This window comes from Procambarus clarkii, chromosome 75, assembly GCF_040958095.1.
Source record: "Procambarus clarkii isolate CNS0578487 chromosome 75, FALCON_Pclarkii_2.0, whole genome shotgun sequence".
In the NCBI taxonomy this organism is placed as follows: domain Eukaryota; kingdom Metazoa; phylum Arthropoda; class Malacostraca; order Decapoda; family Cambaridae; genus Procambarus; species Procambarus clarkii.
In genome coordinates this window covers 27,544,423-27,566,493 of record NC_091224.1, presented here as the reverse complement: position 1 = coordinate 27,566,493, position 22,071 = coordinate 27,544,423, and the positions used below count along the sequence as shown (strand labels likewise).

The 22,071-nt window shown below is 50.1% G+C and overlaps 1 protein-coding gene across 3 annotated transcripts in view; it reads right to left on the bottom strand.

Annotated features, from left to right (window-relative positions):
• The window catches only part of LOC138356905 (uncharacterized), a 122,222-nt gene that overhangs the window by 67,966 nt on the left and 32,185 nt on the right, over nt 1-22,071 (bottom strand). For all 3 annotated transcript variants that reach the window (XR_011224711.1, XM_069313424.1, XM_069313423.1), the window contains exon 2: nt 14,167-14,369. Coding sequence is in view for 2 of the 3 variants with exons in the window: in XM_069313423.1 (XP_069169524.1) it covers nt 14,167-14,369 (203 nt within the window). In the remaining variant the exon portion in view is untranslated. The remainder of the gene's footprint in view (nt 1-14,166; nt 14,370-22,071) is intronic.

Below are 22,071 nucleotides of genomic sequence, written 5' to 3'. Positions count from 1 at the left end.
AAGGCATCGACCCCGACGGCCTCGCAATCGGGGAAGGGCGCCGCATAAACGGGAAGACGCCGCGACCACGCCGACGCGAAGAGGTCCACCTCGGGGCGCCCGAACGTCTGGCAAAGCCAACGGAAGGACTCGTCGTCGACCGTCCACTCCGTGGAGAGGGGAACGAAGCGAGACAGGGCGTCGGCCAAGACGTTGGACACGCCCCGTACGTGAACCGCCAGGAGAGCCAAACCCCGAGAACTCAGCAGACGAGTCACCCGAAGCGACCAACCCCAAAGAGACAAGGACCGCATCGAACCCCCGCGGTTCAGGCAATGAACCACCGGAGAGCAGTCCGAATGGAGCCGAATCGTCGATCCGCGGGCCACCCGAATCCTCCCCAGAGCAAACCACACTGCCGCGAACTCCCGCACCGTACTGTGAGCTCGACGGAAGGACGGATCCCAACGCCCCTGGCCGGCCTGGTGAGCACTGGTCACAAAACCCCAGCCGAGAGACGACGCATCCGTGTACACATCGAGCGAGGGCTCGGGTAGGCGCCAAGGCACTGAACCCCGAAAAACCCGAAGAGGAAGCCGGTGACGCAGCAACCGACGCAAGTCCCCCGGGGGTCGAACTCTGCGATCGCGAGAGAGGCGGAAGGGGGAACCCCGAAGGAACCAGAACAGCCGTCGAAGCCAAACCCGACCCGGCGGGTAGACCACCATCGCGAAGTTCAGGCTCCCGCACAGCCCCTCGAGCAACCGCCGGGTGACCCGAGGGCCCTCCAGAAACAGACGAAGGCGGGACCGCAGCCGCAGGAGAGACTCCGGAGGGAGAGACAAGGAGGCGGTCCGAGAGTCCCACACGAGACCCAGCCAAGTCCGAACCTGAGAGGGAACCAGATGGGACTTCCTCCAGTTCACCAAGAACCCGAACCCGGCGAGCTGGGAAAGAACCAAATCCCTGGCTAGCAAGCAAGCTGACTGGCTGGGAGCCCAAACCAGCCAGTCGTCGAGGTAGGCCAACACCCGAACACCTAGGAGACGCAAACGAGCCACCACAACCCGTGTAAGGCGTGTGAACACGCGAGGTGCCAGGTTCAAACCGAACGGGAGACAACGAAAGCGGTAACTCAGACGCCCCACTACAAAACCGAGCCAGTCCCTGAACCGCGGATGAATCGGGACATGCCAATAAGCGTCCCGGAGGTCCAGGGACACCATCCAAGCACCCGGCTCCAAGAGGAGCCGAACCTGAGACAGCGTAGTCATCCGAAAGGAGGGGCAATGAACCCAGGGGTTCAGACGGGACAAGTCCAGAATGAACCGCAGGTCCGCGCAGTCCCGTTTCGGAACCGGAAACAGACGGGAAACCCATCTGAGGGACGACGTCGTTTCGACGACGCCCAAGCGTACCCACTCCAAGACGACTCGACAGAGCGCAGGGGAAGAAGCCTGCCCCGCCAGCCCCGACCCCCCAAAGGGGGGAGGGGCCACCCAACGCCACCGCAGGCCGCGAGACACGACCCGAAAGGCCCACGAATCGTGGGACCAGGCGCGGGCGAACAGCGCAAGCCGCCCCCCCATCGCCCCGTCAAAGGGGCAAACCGCGAAAGGGCCGGCGACCCTTACGAGACCCAGAACCCCGCACAGCGCGAACACCGCGCCGACCAGACGAGGGAGGGTCCGCAGGAGGAGCCAACCCCAAACCTGACACCAGAGGCCTACCACGACGAGAGGAACCCCGAGCCCTGGCACGACCTTTCCGGGAAGACCCACCCCGGGACCCCCGGAAAACCAACAAGTCCGACATCGGACGACAAGCCGCCGACGCAGCCTGAATAAACTGCGCCACGGCCGACTCCCCAAACAGGAGAGGACAAAAAGGTGAAGAACGCCTAAGAGCCAGAGCCCAAGCAGATTCCACGGAGGAACCCAGCACCGCCTGCCGACACGCGAGACGGGAAGCATAGAACAGGGAAACCGCATCCCGCAAAATCGGCGTGAACAGCTTCAACAAGGCAGCCGACGAAAGCGCAGCCGAGGACAAGGTGCCGGACCCCGGGACGGACCCAAGCGTCCCCACATCCTCCACGAGCCAATCCGAAGACAGCTCCAGGAGGGAAAAGAACCGCAAGGCCGAACACAAAAGGCCCCGAGCGCGCAAGTCCTCCGCCACGAGCGCCGCCGAAAGGGAGGGAACCTGCACATGGAGCTGAATAACGCCCACATCGCGGGGAAGGGCAGGGGCAAACAAGCACTCATTCAGGTACTCAAGTTCACCCCCCAGGAAAACCTGAAGCACCGTGGAAGCTTCCCGCCACTCCAGCGTGCGGGAACGACAGAAGGAATGCCAGGAATCCAGACCAAACAAGGGGCAGTCTGCTAGCCAGGATGACTCCGGAACCTCGTAACGGAGCCAGAAAGGGAACGAAGTCCCAAACCTGAACGTGGACGGATCCATTTCCGAGGCATAATCCGGGTCACGCAGGAGGTAAGCTGCAAAGGCCGCGCGCACCACACCAGGTTGGATGCGATAAGCCGAAAACCTCCTGAAGGACGGAACCGACGTACCCGGGGGAACACGGAACCGTACCCGGGGAGGGGCCGACACCAAATCCAACTCGTACGCAGAGGGGGGGAAAGAAAACCCCACTCCTTGTAACAATAAGCCCCGCTCAGTGGGAAGAAAAACCCAGGCGGGGTCCAGCGGGGCCCAAGGCCCCCAAGTCAGCCCCTCCCCAGCCTCGAGGTCCGTCACCACAGGACCCGAGGCCGAGTCCTCTCCCCAAGCCCCGACCCCACAAGACAAGGACGGAGCAGCCGGAAAAGCTGGAGGAAGGGGGGCCCACTGGTCAGACCCTGAAGCTTCGGCCGGGAGACAAGACTCGAATGCCTCTGCCGCCCCCCCGGAAGGGGCAACCCCCGAAGCTGCCCGAGTCTCGAGATCAAGTAACCCCTGCTCCGACCCCGAAACCCTCAGACGCTTCGGGGCCGGAAGCAGGGGCGGGGGACCAGAACGAACAGAAGGGGAAGGACGAGGAGGTGCGGACTGAACCAGGATCGAAGCGACCCCCACCCCCAAGTCCGGGTCTCGAAAAGCAAAGCGGGGCAGCCCCGGGGCATCCGGGGAAGCAACCAACCGAGCGCGTTGCAACAGACGAAACCTAGACTGCAACGCACGTGCCGCCTGTACCCGAATAGAATCATCAGAGGATTGGGTAAATTGAGTCACAAGCAAGCAGCAACACTCACAGGACTCAGGGTCGAAAGTATCACCGACCCAACAGGCAGCGTGGCAGAGGCAAAAACAATGAGGGTCACCCTGAGACAAGGGGACCGAGCAACCCTCAAACTCGCACACAGCGAGTGGGGACTCCGGGGTCACATCCATCGGACCCACGCGCCCCCTAGGGGATTCCCAGGGTCCTGAGCGTTTACTTTAAGAGGACTCGCGCTCAGGTAGTCCCAGGCAGGGTGCTGCAAACCGGCGCCCAAAACTACCAAGCAAACTTCTAAAGCTGAACCCCAGGGACGTGTACACTCACGGGGACCTAGCAGGGGGCGCCACCGAGGAGAACAGTGGAAGGGCAAAAACAAACTGAATAAAATGACAGAACCCCCCACCAGGCAAAAAACAAAAAGAAAAACAAAACCCCGCAAGAGGACAGCGAACCCCAAGGAACAGAGCCGGCCGCGATGTCGGGAATTACAAGCTGAGCAGCACCCTGCGCCCCTACCAGTGCAAACTGCCTCTTACCTGCCGGTAACAAGGGAGAACAGAACACCCAAGAGCCCAACAGGCGGCCGAAAAACCGAAAGGTAAAACGGACCAGCAGAGGCAGACCCCGAGGAGCCTGTGGAAGGTGGCCCCAAGCCCCAAGGGCAGTACTTACAGGGCACCTAGGGAAGGCAGCCCTAGGCGCATGCAGCCCGAGTACTGAAGATAACTCCTGGCTCTCGCACCCACAAAACTAACACCACACTCAAAGCACAGTGCAGTAGCGACACCGGAGCCAGAGCACACGACCACCGCCAATAGCATCAGCCTCAAGAACTGAGGTGTGGGTAGCCGGCGCGGGGGGTCTGGGGCTCCCCCTTCCCCCTCCCGGGGAGGGGGGAGCTGCGCAGACAGCGGCGCGGCAGTGTGTGACGTCACACTAATTTGCTTGTTTTCGGTTGGGGAGTTCTATCCACTAGTTCGGTATTAGGTAGCAATTTTAACCAGAATAGGGGTTTGTTTTGGGGCGCTTACCTTTCTGGGTGCCTGTTCCGGTCGATGGCAGACATAGAATGCTTCCAACTACACGGGGGCTTCTATAGGCCATTGCTCCCCTTGCCTCTCTGAGGGGGCCCGGTTCTGGCCGTGGTCCCCGGTAGGCCTAAGAACTCCATACACATGACTGATGCCAAAGTCTGACATTAGCATATCAGCCTGGGATAGCTCCGGGGAGCCGACGGGGCTCCCCCCAGAAAAAAAAGGTAGTTAGTAAACAGTTGATTCACAGTTGAGATGCGGGCGGAAAGAGCAAAAAAGCTCAACCCCCGCAAAAACACAACTAGTAAACACATGTGGAGGGTAGATGGGAAGGCTGGCGTGGGGGAGGGGGAAGGGGGGGGACCAGGCAGAAGATCACATGTGTCATCTGTCTGTTCCAGTCTCACCAACTCACCCACCTGTTCACCCACTTCCCTGCCCACCCACCTGTTTACCCACCTGCCTGCCTGCACGCACACTTACCCACCTGTTCACCCACTTCCCTGCCCACCCACCTGCCTGCCTGCACACCCACTTACCCACCTGCCAATCCACCCAGCCACCTGTTCATCCACCTGCCAATCCACCCAGCCACCTGTTCATCCACCTGCCTGATAGCCCACCCACCTGAATGCTCGCCCACCCACCCACCTGAATGCTCGCCCACCCACCCACCTGCCTGCTCACCCCACCCACCCACCTGCCTGCTCACCCCACCCACCCACCTGTTCATCTACTTCCCTGTTTACCCACCTACCTGCCAATCCACCCACCCACCTGTTTACCAACCTGCCTGCTCGCCCACCCACCTATTCACCCACCCACCAACCTATTCACCCACCTGCCTGCTCGAACCTGTTCACCCACCAAGCCCATCTGCCTGCCATCCACTCATCCAAAACCCACTTGCCTGAACCCACCTATGACTGCCTGCCTACCAACCCGCCTGCCTACCAACCCACCTGCCTGCCTAACCACTTTCCCTGCCCACCTACCAGCTAGGTTACTAACCACCCACCCAGCCCCACACTAATTAGTGTGTGACAATTCAAATCACGAGTGTGGTATAAAAATTGTTGGAAATGGTCCCTTTTGAACTCAGAGGTGAAAAAGTACTATTATCTGGAACAAGTGATTATCCGGCTGGGGATCCTTCCCATATAGTCCGGATAATCGAGTGGAGACAGTACAAGCAAAGAACACCACTTGCAGGACTCCGGGTCATAGGTGTCACTGACCCCAATAGGCAGCAGGGCAGAGGCAGACGGCGAATGTCACCCTGAGACAGGGGGACAGAGCAACCTTCAAACTCGCACAAAGCGAGGTGGGACTCAGAGGTCTCTTATATTGGACCACTGAGCCCCAATGGGGGTTTCCAGGGCCCTTAATCTAACTGCTAAGGGAAGCCCTCAAGGTAATGCTAACCGGTTATTCCAGAGCTACAAAGCAAACAATCTAAAAGCTGAACCCCTGCAAAATGTGCAAGCAGGGGAACCTAATGGAGAGCCACCAAAAACCTACTAGTGGTCCTACCACCACACATGGCAGACTCCTGCCAGGCAAAACAAAACAAAAACAAAAGAAAACCCCCACAAAAGCACAACATCGCCAAGTGAACAGAACCGGTTACTATGCGTATATCAGACAGCTGCACAGTACCTCGCACCCCAGCCAGCGACGAAACTACCTCCTGCCCAAGGGAAAACAGGAGTAAGAACCTCCCCAGCTGAACCCCCAAGGACGGGCAATCACCGAGCAGCGACAGAACCACACGGAGGTAGCTGCTCCTGAATGGTTCATGGAAGATAACCCTGAAGCCGCATAGGCAGTACTTACGGAGCACCTAGGGAAGGTAGCCTTAGGTGCATGCAGCCCCAGTACTCTTGTGTTACTCCTGGCTCACACACCACCAATACAGAGCAACAACACCGCACTGCACAAAGAGTGGAGCCAGAGTGATCTACCGTTCGCCATCACAACAGCCTTTAAACTGGAGAGAATTGCCGGCGTGGAGGTCTGGGACCCCCCATCCCCCCCTCCCAGAGAGGAGGGGGGGGGGTTGCGCAGACGGATGCGTGGGGGGTTGTGGTGACGTCATGTTTGTTTCCCGGTTTTTGATTGGGGAGTTCTGTTTGCTTTTTCGCTTTCGGTTTGCAATTTTTTGGCCAGCAGTAGTTTGTTTTGAAATTCCTACCTTTCTGGGTGCCTGATCTGGTAGATGGCAGACAAAGACTGCTTTCAGTTACACAGGGGTGTCTTGAGGCCATTGCTCCTCGTGCCTCTCTTGAGGTGGCCAGGTTCCGGCTCTGGTCCCCGGTAGGCTTAGAACTCTTTCGATTGACTGTTGCCACAGTCTAATATATACACATCAGTCTGATATAGATCTGGGGAGCCGAAGGGGCTCTCCACAGAAAACAGCGTTGAATGTAATGAAACTCCATTTTCTGGGTGAGCCCTGGAGGCTTGCTGGAGCTATCGGGCTATTGTGTGATATATTAGACCGGGGCATTAGTCTATGGAGTCTATGAAGCGAACAAATCTATCACGAGGGCCAAAAGAGCCAAAACCTTGGCGCTGGAGGAGAGCATGAAGCACCCCGACCCGACCCCCAGAGGCCAATGCCAACAAGAAAAGAGCCTCAGAAAACAATTCAGAACTGAAGGAGCCACAACAAACCGAGGAGAAGAAAAGAGAGCACCCAATCCAAGAACCAGGACAGCTCAAGCGGCACAAGAGCAGGCCGGGAGGTGAACCCTGCCAGAGACAGCTCGCGAAGGGGTGCAGAGGGAACACCAAAACCGAAGCAACCCAGAACAACTCCGCCAGCGCCACACGAGACAAGGCGACAATATGTGGCAAGATGACGGCCCTGAACCTCCACAAGAGAAGGACAAGACCACGCCAACAAAATGCAGCAAACCTACAAAGGGACAAAATGAAAAAGAAGGACCGTCAAAAAACCCACACCGTCGCCGAGACGAAGCACGCAGGTGGGACACCATCAACAAAGCAACCTGAACACCAACAGATGGTGAGAGACTCGAGGCAGAGTCTCGAGCACACAATACCGAGTAAGGTATGAGGAGAACAAACCAGGACGTGAACAGCACGAAAACAAAAATGCACTGCCCAAAAGAGAACACAAACCCAGCCTGAAACTCACCACCTCCCGGCCCAACGAAAAGAAACTGCATGGGCAGGAGAGGCAGAACGGAAGTGACATCCACCTGCATACAGGGCAACCCAGAAACTGGAAGTGCCAAACAAGGAGAAGATAAAAACTCAGGACCATAACCAAATACAGGTGTGGTGCAAAATCAGGGAATTGAACGTGGATGAAGTCCAACCTAGCATTAGTAGAGCCAAAAAGCACATACTAAAACACACAATGTATCAAATTTACTCAGTTTCTATGATCGAGCAACAGAGATATTACAGGAAAGAGATGGTTGGGTTGACTGCATCTATCTGGACCTAAAAAAGGCTTTCGACAGAGTTCCACATAAGAGGTTGTTCTGGAAACTGGAAAATATTGGAGAGGTGACAGATAAGCTTCTAGCATGGATGAAAAAATTTCTGACATAGAAAAATGAGGGCAGTGATCAGAGGCAATGTATCAGACTGGAGAAATGTCACAAGTGGAGTACCACAGGGTTCAGTTCTTGCACCAGTGATGTTTATTGTCTACATAAATGATCTACCCGTTAGTATACAGAATTATATGAACATGTTTGCTGATGATGCTAAGATAATAGGAAGGATAAGAAACTTAGATGATTGTCATGCCCTTCAAGATGACCTGGACAAAATAAGTATATGGAACACCACTTGGCAAATGGAATTTAATTTTAATAAATGCCATGTTATGGAATGTGGAATAGGAGAACATAGACCCCACACAACCTATATATTATGTGAGAAATCTTTAAAGAATTCTGATAAAGAAAGAGATCTAGGGGTGGTTCTAAATAGAAAACTATCACCTGAGGGCCACATAAAGAATATTGTGCGAGGAGCCTATGCCACGCTTTCTAACTTCAGAATTGCTTTTAAATACATGGATGGCAATATACTAAAGAAATTGTTCATGACTTTTGTTAGGCCAAAGCTAGAATATGCAGCGGTTGTGTGGTGCCCATATCTTAAGAAGCACATCAACAAACTGGAAAAGGTGCAAAGACATGCTACTAAGTGGCTCCCAGAATTGAAGGGCAAGAGCTACGAGGAGAGGTTAGAGGCATTATATATGCCAAAACTAGAAGACAGAAGAAAAAGAGGCGATATGATCACTACATACAAAATCGTAACAGGAATTGATAAAATCGATAGGGAAGATTTCACGAGACCTGGAACTTTAAGAACAAGAGGTCATAGATTTAAAATAGCTAAACACAAATGCCGAAGAAATATAAGAAAATTCACTTTCGCAAACAGAGTGGTAGACGGTTGGAACAAGTTAGGTGAGAAGGTGGTGGAGGCCAAGACCGTCAGTAGTTTCAAAGCGTTATATGACAAAGAGTGCTGGGAAGACGGGACACCACGAGCGTAGCTCTCATCCTGTAACTACACTTAGGTAATTACAATAATGTGTAGGAGAGGAGAAAAACAGAAAAATGCAAGAAAAAGACCAGAAAGACATTCCAAGCTCCAGCAGCTAGGGACAAGAGTGTAGAAGGAAGATGAGGAATGAAGAAGACAGGCAGCAATCGGGAACAAAAGGGACATGACCTACTACACACAGAGAATCCAATGTATATGGAAGGGCTCAGCCAGGCACTGCACAACGGTCAAGGAATGAGTGTCCATGATTAGACCTCGAAAGACAGGGCCGTGCCCCACCGGCCCCGTTAACAAATAACACAGACGAACAAGGAAGGCCACAGGAAAAAGCACGTAATGGGCCTAGAAAGAAGACGAGAGAGATATCAAATAATATACACCTGGAAGATACTGGAGGGCCAAGTACCAAATCTACACAATAAAATAACAACGTACTGGAGTGAACGATATGGAAGAAAATGCAGAATAGAACCAGTGAAGAGCAGAGGTGCCATAGGCACAATCAGAGAACACTGTATATAAACATCAGAGGTCCGCGGTTGTTCAACGTCCTCCCAGCAAGCATAAGAAATATTGCCGGAACAACCGTGGACATCATCAAGATGAAACTAGATTTATTCCTCCAAGGAGTGCCAGACCAACCGGGCTGTGGTGGGTGTGTGGGCCTGCGGGCCGCTCCAAGCAACAGCCTAGTGGACCAAACTCTCACAAGTCAAGCCTGGCCTCGGGCCGGGCTTGGGGAGTAGAAGAACTCCCAGAACCCCATCAACCAGGTAATCAACCAGGGCCAAACAAAACACCACAACTAATCCCCAACACTCATCCAAAAACCATGAACCAGCGCCTGACTGAAAGAGGTAGCCGACTGCATAAACTCACCTGCAGAGCATAGGCACTAACGTGTCACGACTCATCAGAGCCGAGAATATTCTGGGAGCACCGCTAGTGGAACAAGGCCAGAGCCGCACGTGCAGAAGAGCAAGGAAGGGTGGAATGTGGCGCCCCACACCCGTAGGTAGAGAAAAACTAGGCATCCTTCTCATATTGGTAATCCAGAACACCCCCAGTATCTACGGGGCTTGGATTGGAGAGATAAGAGGAGCGAGAGAGGCAAAGCACCCAAGAAAAAAAGGACGCGGAACACCAACACCTGTGTACACCGTCCATAAATAAAAACTCCCACGGCGCATATGCAGGACACATGAGGTCCAAACCGCACAACCCACCTGGCGGGGATGGCTCCAACTATGAGAATTTAAGGAATATTAGCAGTGTCGAGACAGAACACGGAGAGAAGATATAATTACAAAAGAACAAGACTACCGAAAACCAAGAAGAAGTACGGAAGAGGACCAACGAGTCCTAGAAAGGACTGGAGGAAGTCTCATCAGAAGACGACAAACGTTGCAATAATACGGGAAGAATTGAAGACCTTCCCGAACCTTCGAGATCCGACAGAAGCAAGCACAAAATCATGAAGGCTCATAAAGGCACAGTCGCACCCGAGACCAAATGTCATGCAGAACCCCGATACGAGGGGAACATGACCTCGACATTACGGAGAAGTCCTATCCCAGAGAAGAAGGGTGAGAAAACAGAGAAGAGGACCCACAGGGAACCAGATACAATAAGAATTCCAGAGAACAACATAGAACACATAGAGGTGTCTAGAGACGAAGTGGAAAAAATGCTCAAGGAGCTCGGTAAGAACAAAGCAGCTGGCCCAGATGGCGTTTCACCATGGGTTCTGAGAGAATGTGCATCTGAGCTCAGCATTCCACTTCACCTGATCTTTCAGGCATCCCTGTGTACAGGAATCGTAGCAGACGGGTGGAAACAGGCTAACATAGTTCCAATCTACAAAAGTGGCAGCAGGGAAGACCCCCTCAATTATAGACCTGTATCATTGACAAGTGTAATAGTGAAAGTATTGGAAAAACTAATCAAAACTAAATGGGTAGAACACCTAGAGAGAAATGATATAATATCAGACAGACAGTATGGTTTTCGATCTGGAAGATCCTGTGTATCGAATTTACTCAGTTTCTATGATCGAGCCACAGAGATATTACAGGAAAGAGATGGTTGGGTTGACTGCATCTATCTGGAACTAAAAAAGGCTTTTGACAGAGTTCCACATAAGAGGTTGTTCTGGAAACTGGAAAATATTGGAGGGGTGACAGGTAAGCTTCTATCATGGATGAAAAATTTTCTGACTGATACAAAAATGAGGGCAGTAATCAGAGGCAATGTATCGGAATGGAGAAATGTCACAAGTGGAGTACCACAGGGTTCAGTTCTTGCACCAGTGATGTTTATTGTGTACATAAATGATCTACCAGTTGGTATACAGAATTATATGAACATGTTTGCTGATGATGCTAAGATAATAGGAAGGATAAGAAATTTAGATGACTGTCATGCCCTTCAAAAAGACCTGGACAAAATAAGTATATGGAGCACCACTTGGCAAATGGAATTTAATGTTAATAAATGTCATGTTATGGAATGTGGAATAGGAGAACATAGACCCCACACAACCTATATATTATGTGAGAAATCTTTAAAGAATTCTGATAAAGAAAGAGATCTAGGAGTGGTTCTAGATAGAAAACTATCACCTGAGGACCACATAAAGAATATTGTGCAAGGAGCCTATGCTATGCTTTCTAACTTCAGAATTGCATTTAAATACATGGATGGCGATATACTAAAGAAATTGTTCATGACTTTTGTTAGGCCAAAGCTAGAATATGCAGCTGTTGTGTGGTGCCCATATCTTAAGAAGCACATCAACAAACTGGAAAAGGTGCAAAGACATGCTACTAAGTGGCTCCCAGAACTGAAGGGCAAGAGCTACGAGGAGAGGTTAGAAGCATTAAATATGCCAAAACTAGAAGACAGAAGAAAAAGAGGTGATATGATTACTACATACAAAATAGTAACAGGAATTGATAAAATCGACAGGGAAGACTTCCCGAGACCTGCAATTTCAAGAACAAGAGGTCATAGATTTAAACTAGCTAAACACAGATCCCGAAGAAATATAAGAAAATTCACCTTCGCAAATAGAGTGGTAGACGGTTGGAACAAGTTAAGTGAGAAGGTGGTGGAGGCCAAGACCGTCAGTAGTTTCAAAGCGTTATATGACAAAGAGTGCTGGGAAGACGGGACACCACGAGCGTAGCTCTCATCCTGTAACTACACTTAGGTAATAACACTTAGGTAATAACCAACAGGACGGAACCGACGGACCCAAAGGGACAAGGAACCGAACCCGGAGAGGGCCCGATGCCCAACAACTCGTACGCAAAGGGGGGAAAGAAAAAAACCCACTCCCCGTAACCGCAAGCTCCACTCAGAGGGTAGAGAGCCCTGGCGGGGTCCAATGGGATCCAATGGGGCCCAAGGGCCCCTTAGTCAGCCCTCCCCCCCCCCTTGGGCCCGATGCCCAACAACTCGTACGCAAAGGGGGGAAAGAAAAAAAACCCACTCCCCGTAACCGCAAGCTCCACTTAGAGGGTAGAGAGCCCTGGCGGGGTCCAACGGGATCCAATGGGAGCCAAGGGCCTATAAGTCAGCCCTTCCCCAGCCCCGGGAACCTCTACAGCAGGACCCGGCAGCCGAGCCATCCCCCCAAAGCCCCAGCCTCACAAGAAAAAGCTGAGCCAGCTGGATAAATACAGTGGTACCTCTGTTTAAGATTTTAATCCGTTCCTGGAGACAGCTCGTATTCCGAAAACTCGTATTCCGAAGCTAATTTCCCCATAAGAAATAATGGGAAATGAATTAATCCGTTCCCGACTACCCAAAAACCTCACTTCAAACTAAATTTTATACCTAATTCATCTAAATAAACCTACAAAACTATGTTCAAGTTATTACTTACCCTTGCTGATGAATGCTGTTGGTGTATGGAAGATGGTGAGGAGGAGGGAGGAAGAGGTGTTACTGTTTGGAAGGGGGAGTCCCCTTCCATTATAACATCAGGCAGTGAGGACTTCACTGGTGTGCACACACTGGCACGTTTTGCCTGCATACCACTAAGACTTGCTTGTCTTACTAAGAATCTGTCTTAAAACACTTGTTTTTCCCTACATTTTAACACTTGTCTGTAGTAAGACATCACTTTGTCATTTAAAAGGTCAATGCAACGGCCTGCTACAGCTTTATCTGGGCGAGTTTTTTCAACAAAACTTTGCAGTTCTTCCCATAATTCACACATTTTTCTTAATGAAGAAGGGACATCCTCTACTAACAACTATTTTCTTAGTTTGAACCTTACCACTGGCTTTCTTGGGGCCCATGGCGAGATATATAATAACTTTTATGCTCAAATGACCAAAAATCCGACAAAAAACTATAAATCCTTGTGGAGAATTCAGGCAGGATAGTCACTGGGCGCAAGGTACTGGTAAACTGAGGCGCGATTGCCGTGCCACCACGTGCTAGTCGGCCTGTACGCGTATAACTATCTACGGGCTCACCATAGCCCGTGTTACTTGGAACTTTTTGTTCCAGGTAGCAAATCTTTAACAACAACAAACAACTGTACGCGTATCAACAAACTCGTGTTCCGAAGTAACCCTCGCCTTCAGAAGCACATTTTCTGAGCAAATCCTGCTCATATTCCGAAAAACTCGTATTCCGAGGTACCACTGTACTAAGGAATTGGGTCTTTTTTCGATCCCTGGGAACAGATTAAATTAAAAAACCAAGGTAACACTGTACAAAGAGGTTTCCTTAGGCCATTGCTCCTTGCGCCTCTCTGAGGGGGTAAGGTTTTGGCTCGTGGTCCCCAGTAGGCAGAACTCCATCGACTGAAGCCCCAGACTAATACTGTATAGCGAATATCCAATAGCTCCAAGGAGCAAAAAGGGGCTCCCCACTGAAATAATATATTATTTAATATGTTAGTCTCCATTACACTTCCACAAATATTCCTAGTAAATTATTGTATTTTTGTGTACATTACATTTTACCTGGGAAATTATACCACATATTCAATATAATGTTCAGTGTTTACTAATGAATATGGTTTGGTCCCCCATTGTCGGGGACAGTAAACCTGTTCAGTTTATTGAGGTCTCCCAAGAACAATTGCTGTATGCAATCCACAATAGTTGCCTTACTCCCAGGTACCTATTTACAGCTAGGTAAAAAGAAACCGTGCCCAAACATCCCACTTCTATCATGGAAATCTTACTCGGGACCTATCAGTTGTGACTTCACTGTACTGACCACTGCTCTATACAGTACTTTTGTGGAATTAAAGTTATTATTATTTCTGTTAGAGTAATTATATGTAAGTACATTATGTAGGTAAATGATATTGTAAACAGAATAAATTATATTACAGTACTGTACATGTTTCTGAAGAGTAGCAAATGACCGGGTGAGCGTGTTGTTCTTGGCAGCTTTCTTCCCCATCACCAGCTGATGGGCCTCCTTTTTCTTGTCAACTTCCAGTTTTTCCTTAAGAAAGCTGTGTCCACAAGCACAGACATGAATTCGAACATGAACGGCAGTCATGCACTGTGGACACATCCTCTTGAATTTGCCTTTCAGATCTAAAAGAAAGCAGAACATTTGATTAAATCTGTCAAATGTTACAAATTCACTTTATAATGAATGTTAAATACTTTCTGAGCAAGCACAATACTGCAATGGCTCAAACTTGAGGCTCTTATTCCCAGTGGGGGGTTCAGAGTCACCCCCACACATGCCAGAAAAATATTAGAAAGTTTTCTTTTGTAAACAGAGTGGTAGATGGTTGGAACAAGCTAAGTGAGAAGGTAGTGGAGGCCAAAACTGTCAGTAGTTTCAAAGCGTTACATGACAAAGAGTACTGGGAAGACGGGACACAACAAGCATAGCTCTCATCCTGTAACTACACTTAGGTAATTACACACACTGCTACATCAGAGGAGCTAAAGGATATTTCTAGTGCCTAAGTATTGTATTAAAGGTTGATGACTATGAGTGGTGTCCCAAGATATTTAAATGTGTGGTGAATTTGAAAAATAGGTGATATAAAACAAATGTTCCGGGGAGAGTGAAAAATCCAGTGTTGAATGTAATGAAACACCATTTGCGGTGCGATTCCTTCCCGAGTTTTGGACAAGGAACTCGGTAGTCATACTATAGGCTCATCCAGAAAATGGGTGGTAGGAAGGGGAAGGGGGTAGCAGGCAGCCCACCATTCTAGTTCTTGAATGATGAAAACCACTGACCAGATAGAGGGAAGGTGTCAGGGAGCCTCCAGGCTCACTAAGAAAATGGCATTTCATTATATTCAACGCTGTTTTCTGTTGGGAGCCCCGTCGGCTCCCTGAAGCTAACTACCCAAAGATAAGTAAAAGGAGGGACTTACCTGGGAGGCGGCAGCACCACAGGTCTCAAGACAAGGAAGAGAGAGACAGCCACAACAGGTGCCCCAAAGCCACACACAGCCGGGAAGGAACCTGAATGTTCACATGATACCTCGCAGCCAAGACCCTGTTCAACCTCCAAACCCCCCCCCCTCCCCCCATGCATGAATGTCGACTCAAGACATGTTGCTAAAAACCGCAGCGAGACCAGCACACAGTACAGTGGTACCTTTGTTCACGATCGTAATCCGTTCCCAGAGACACATCATCATCCAAAAATTCGTCAACCAATGAATTTAGCCATAAGACATAATGTAAACTCCACACCCTCCAAAAATATTAACTTAAAAATGCATTTTATACAGAATACTACTCATATTTTTCACACAAAAAACAATCAGGTATAAATATAAACCATAAATAAAATAAGTGAACATTTAACTGCACTGAAGACTCTTTGTTGGTGTATGGGAGACAGTGAGAAGGAAGGGAGGAGCAGTGTTGGTGCATAGGGAGGGTGAGGAAGAGGAGGGGGAGGGGGAGGCGAGACCGCCCCTGCTCGCGCATTCATATCTGCATCACTGGTTCCAATTTTCCTTTCAAACATTTCACTGCCTCTGTTATGTGGCAGCCAGTCAGAACCAGTCACTTACAGTCACAAGTCAGTCATGCATTTCAAGCATTCACAGTTGTTGTAGCAACCAGTTAGGCATTTACAGTCATTCAGCCATTTACAGTCAATCAGGCTTTCACAGTCAGTAAACAACCCGAGTATAATAATCAGGCAGCAGTCTCAGGCAGTGGACCTCCGATCCACCAGTTGGTAGGAAGGAAGTATTCTGTATTAATAAGATCCAGATGTGGTTGGGAGGGTACAGCTGGGGGAGGGGGCAGTGAGGGGGGGGGAGGGGGCAGTGAGGGGGTGGAGGTGGTGGGGAGGGTCCAGTGGCGGTATGGGGGTAGAGGGGAGGGGGCTGTGTGGGGGGGGGGGAATGGAGGTAGCGGGGAGGGTCCAGTGATGGGATGGGGGTAGCAGGGAGGATGCAGTGTGGGGGATGGAGGTTCTCTCCACCATCTATCCAATCCCCCTCCTCCATCCAGTTCCCCCACCACTCATCCATCTACTTACCCCCCTCATCCATCTATCCAGTCCCCCTTCACCATCCATCCATCCATACCATTCCCCCACCATCCATCCATCCATCCATCCATCCAGTCCCGGCACCATCCATCCAGTCCCCCTTCACCATACCTTGAGGTTACCTTGAGGTGCTTCCGGGTCTTAGCATCCCTGCGGCCTGGTCATCGACCTGCTTGATACCTGCTTGATGGGGTTCTGGGGGTTCTGGGAGTTCTTCTACCCCCCCCCCCCCAAGCCCAGCCCGAGGCCAGGCTTGACTTGTGAGAGTTTGGTCCACCAGGCTGTTGCTTGGAGCGGCCCACAGGCCCACATACCCACCACAGCCCGGTTGGGCCGGCACTCCTTGGAGGAAACAGTCTAGTTTTCTCTTGAAGATGTCCACGGTTGTTCCGGCAATATTTCTTATAGTCGCTGGTAGAACGTTGAACAACCACGGACCTCTGATGTTTATACAGTGTTCTCTGATTGTGCCTATGGCACCTCTGCTCTTCACTGGTTCTATTCTGCATTTTCTTCCATATCGTTCACTCCAGTACGTTGTTATTTTACTGTGTAGATTAGGGACCTGGCCCTCCAGTATTTTCCATGTGTATATTATTTGGTATCTCTCTCGTCTCCTTTCTAGAGAGTACATTTGGAGAGCTTTGAGACGATCCCAATAATTTAGGTGTTTTATCTCGTCTATGCGTGCCGTATATGTTCTCTGTATTCCCTCTATTTCGGCAATCTCTCTTGCTCTGAAGGGGGGAAGTTAGTACTGAGCAGTACTCAAGATGGGACAACACAAGTGACTTGAAGAGTACACCCATTATGATGGGATCCCTGGATTTGAAACTTCTCGTACTCCATCCTATCATTTTTCTGGCCGACGCAATATTTGCTTGGTTATGCTCCCTAAACGTTAGATCGTCCAACATCATTATTCCAAATCCTTGACATGCTGTTTTTCTGCTATGGGCAGATTCAATTGTGTTTTGTATCCTGTATTATGTTTCAGATCCTCATTTTTGCCGTATCTGAATACCTGAAATTTATCACTGTTAAACATCATGCTATTTTCTGCTGCCCAATCGAAAACTTTGTTGATATCTGCTTGTAGTTTTTCAACGTCTTCAGCAGAGGTAATTTTCATACTGATTTTTGTGTCATCTGCAAAGGATGACAAGAAGCTGTGACTTGTATTTTTGTCTATATCTGATATGAGAATAAGGAACAGTAGCGGTGCAAGGACTGTACCTTGAGGTACAGAGCTTTTAACTGCGCTTGGACTTTATTTGATTTAATTGACTGTTACTCTTTGTGTTCTATTCGACAGGAAATTGAGTATCCAGCATCCTACTTTACCAGTTATTCCCAGTGACCTCATTTTGTGTGCTATCACCCCATGGTCACATTTGTCGAACGCCTTTGCAAAGTCTGTGTATACAACATCTGCATTTTGCTTTTCTTCTAGAGCTTCTGTGATTTTGTCATATTGGTTGAGTAACTGTGACAGGCAGGATCTGCCCGCTCTAAATCCATGTTGTCCTAAATTGTGTAGCTCATTATTTTCCATAAAACTAGAAATTTGATTCCTAATCACTCTTTCAAACACATAATAAGTGTGACGTTAGTGCAACTGGTCTATAATTTTTTGCCAAGGCTTTACTACCCCCCTTGTGCAGAGGAGCTATATCTGCAGATTTAAGTGCAGCTGGTATCTCCCCTGTATCCAGGCTCTTTCTCCATATTATGCTGAGTGCTCGCGCTATTGGTACTTTACATTTCTTTATGAATATTGAATTCCATGAGTCAGGCCCAGGAGCTGAGTGCATGGGCATATTGTCAATTTCTCTTACAATGTCTTCGAGTTCATGTTAATATCCGTTATATTATCTGCAGCTTGAATGTCATTCATAAAGAAGCTGTCTGGGTCATCAACTTTCATGTTTATTGGTGTGCTGAACATAGCCTCATACTGGCTTCTTAGAATTTCACTAATCTCTTTGTTGTCCTTTGTGTACATACCATCATTTGTAATTAACGATCCAATACTGGTCGAGGTTTTTTATTTTGATTTTGCGTAAAAAATATTTTGTATTTTTCTTTATCTCTTGTATAGCTTTCTGTTCCCATTCCATTTCCTCAGACTCATATGATCGCTTCAACGTTTGTTCTATTTTTTCGATCTCCCTGTTTAGGTTTATTTTCCTTTCTTGTGATAGTCGTGTCTGCCGAAGCATTTCCGTTATTTTTTTCCTTCTCCTGTACAGTCGTCTGCGTTCTCTTTCTAGAGTGGTCCTCTTTCTGACCCTCCTCACAGGCACGTGCTTGAAGCAGACCTTGTAAGCTTCAGCTGTCAGTTGAAGCTATTCCCTGTGTGGGAATTTTATCGCTTAAGACCGTCTCCCATTGAATGGTTGTAAGGTTTACATTTATTTTTTCCCAGTCGATCCTCTTATTGTTGAAATTTAATTGATTGAATACTCCTTCTCGCTTGTTGGGTCTCTTAGACCTACTACTGTTATTTATGCTAGTTCGCACTTCAATGAGCTTATAGTTTGAGTATGTAGTATTTGAGATTGTAATGTCTCTGATTAGTTCATCATTGTTTGTGAATAACAAGTCTAGTGTGTTTTCGTTCCTAGTTGGTTCTGTAATCTGTTGACTGAGTGAGAATTTGTCACAGAATCTCAAAAGTTCTCTGACCTGTGGTTGGTTATTTCCCGGGTCATTCCCTGCTATGATATTTATGTTTGCCATTCTCCATCTTAGACTTGGTAAATTGAAATCTCCAAGAAAGATAATATCTGCAGCTGGGTTTGCTAGGTTATCAAAGATGTTCTCTATTTTGTGCATCTGCTCTGTGAATTCCTCAACCGTTGTATCTGGCGGTTTATATATTAGAATAATAATTAGGTTTAGTTTTTCTACCTTAATTCCAAGTACCTCTACCACCTCATTGGTAGACCAGGCCTCCTGGTTACTGGACAGGTCAACCAGGCTGTTGGACGCAGCTGCTCGCAGCCTGACGTATGAGTCACAGCCTGGTTGATCGGGTATCCTTTGGAGGTGTTTATCCAGTTCTCTCTTGAACACTGTGAGGGGTCGGCCAGTTATGTCCCTTATGTGTAGTGGAAGCGTGTTGAACAGTCTCAGGCCTCTGATGTTGATAGAGTTCTCTCTCTGAGTACCTGTTGCACCTCTGCTTTTCAACGAGGGTATTCTGCACATCCTGCCATGCCTTCTGGTCTCATGTGATGTTATTTCTGTGTGCAGGTTTGGGACCATCCCCTCTACTATTTTCCACGTGTAAATTATTATGTATCTCTCCTGCCTGCACTCAAGGGAATACAGGTTTAGGCTCTTTAGTCTGTCTCAGCAGTTTGGATGTTTTACTGAGTGGATTCTAGCAGTAAAGGATCTCTGCACGCTCTCCAGGTCAGCTATTTTTCCAGCTCTGAAGGGGGCTGTCATTGTGCAGCAGTACTCCACTCTAGAGAGCACCATCCATCCCGTTCCCCTACCATCCATCCATCCAATCCCACCACCATCCATCCAGTCCCCCCACCATCCATCCAGTCCCCCTTCATCCATCCATCCCCCCACCATCCATTCATCCATCCAGTTCCCCCACCATCCATCCATCTAGTTCCCCACCATCCATCCATCCAGTCCCACCATGCATCCAATCCCCCTTCACCATCCATCCATCCATCCACCCTCCTATCCATCCATCCTGTTCTCTCACCATCCATCTTAGGACCCATGGTGTGGTACAGAGTACCACTTGGTTTCCGAACCCCTTGGGGACGAGACCCGTCGGTTAACATGTAAGTTCGTATACGAGAAATAGAGGGGAAAAATAAACTAGAAATGTAAAAAGAAATTTTTCCGAAAAATTTATGAAAAAAACTCTAGGGAAAAAAATCGTCAGGTTCATGGCGTAAATGCGACCGTGTTTTGTTTGTACTCATCAATAAGTGAAGTCCTGATCCGCTTTATAAAAGTCCTTAATTGTTCCTAACTGATTATTAAGACGTCTGGCAAACATCCTCTGGATGTTTCCTGCCAGCCTGCAGGCACATCCTGCCTAAAATATACGATGATGTACTGTACATTTAAGAAACAAATCTGGGTCACAGGTCTGTGGAGTGTGGTTAGGCTTACGGAGTCAGCCGGTCCCTCCCCCACCACCAACACACCTCCCCCTCTCCCCCCACCACCGACACACCTCCCCCTCTCCCCCCACCACCGACACACCTCCCCCACCCCCCACCCCAAACCCATACACACACACACACACACTCTCAAAGGTCACGTGGTTCACAGTTCACTTCAACACCCATATATCGCTTCCTGCCTGCCTGCCTCCTTCCCACCCTGCCAGCCTGCTTCCTTCCCAGCCTGCCTCCTTCCCAGCCTGCCTGCCTGCCTCCTTCCCAGCCTGCCTGCCTGCCTCCTTCCCAGCCTGCCTCCTTCCCAGCCTGCCTCCTTCCCAGCCTGCCAGCCTGCCTCCTTCCCAGCCTGCCTCCTTCCCAGCCTGCCTCCTTCCCAGCCTGCCTCCTTCCCAGCCTGCCTCCTTCCCAGCCTGCCAGCCTGCCTCCTTCCCAGCCTGCCAGCCTGCTTCCTTCCCAGCCTGCCTGCCTGCCTCCTTCCCAGCCTGCCAGCCTGCTTCCTTCCCAGCCTGCCAGTCTGCTTCCTTCCCAGCCTGCCTCCTTCCCAGCCTGCCTTCTTCCCAGCCTGCCTCCTTCCCAGCCTGCCTCCTTCCCAGCCTGCCTTCTTCCCAGCCTGCCTCCTTCCCAGCCTGCCTCCTTCCCAGCCTGCCAGCCTGCCAGCCTGCCTCCTTCCCAGCCTGCCTCCTTCCCAGCCTGCCTCCTTCCCAGCCTGCCAGCCTGCCAGCCAGCCAGCCTGCCTGCCAGCCTGCCAGCCTGCTTCCTTTCCAGCCAGCCTGCCTCCCCCCCTGCCATCATGCTAACGGGTAGTGTGTGTTAGGCTTATCTTCGGGAATGAGCCGGTCTCACCCCCACCACCAACAAACCACCCGCCCCCCTACATCCCATCTCTCAAGGTCACGCGGTTCAACCGCGTGACTACCACTCACTCCCTGCCTGCAAGCTAGCCTGCCTGCCTGCAAGCTAGCCTGCCTGCCTGCAAGCTAGCCTGCCTGCCTGCAAGCTAGCCTGCCTGCCTGCCTGCCTGCCTGTGCCTGCCTGCCTGTGCCTGCCAGCCTGCCTTTCCCTCCCTAATTCTCACTACTTCCATCCCTTCCTGCCTACCTCCTAGCATCTCTCCCTACCTCCCCCTCCCTCTTAGCATCTCTCCCTACCTCCTAACATCTCTCCCTACCTCCCCCTCCCCCCTAGCATCTCTCCCCCCCCTCTCTCACTGATTCTCCCCCCCCCCTCATTCATACTGCCTCCCACCCAAGTTCCATCGTCCATCCACCCACCAGTCAGCCATCACTGACGCAATGGGTGCATTTGGAGCCAACATGGTGCACAGATGTTTCTTGATTGTGCAGATATGTAAAACAAAAGCACAGAATGAACATTCCAGCCTTATGGCAATTCAAAATAATAGGAATAATAGGCCGTGAATCTGTGAAGTCACAGTGGGCAAACTGGACCATCGCCCACCCACCACCACAAGCCGGCGTGACGCTTGGTGGACCCCTTCCTACCCGAACTTTGTTCGGGTAGCATGACTCCCCAACCCCAATCGGGAAACTGGAAGTTTCGGATAACTAAAGTTCGGAAACCAAGTGGTGCTCTGTATATA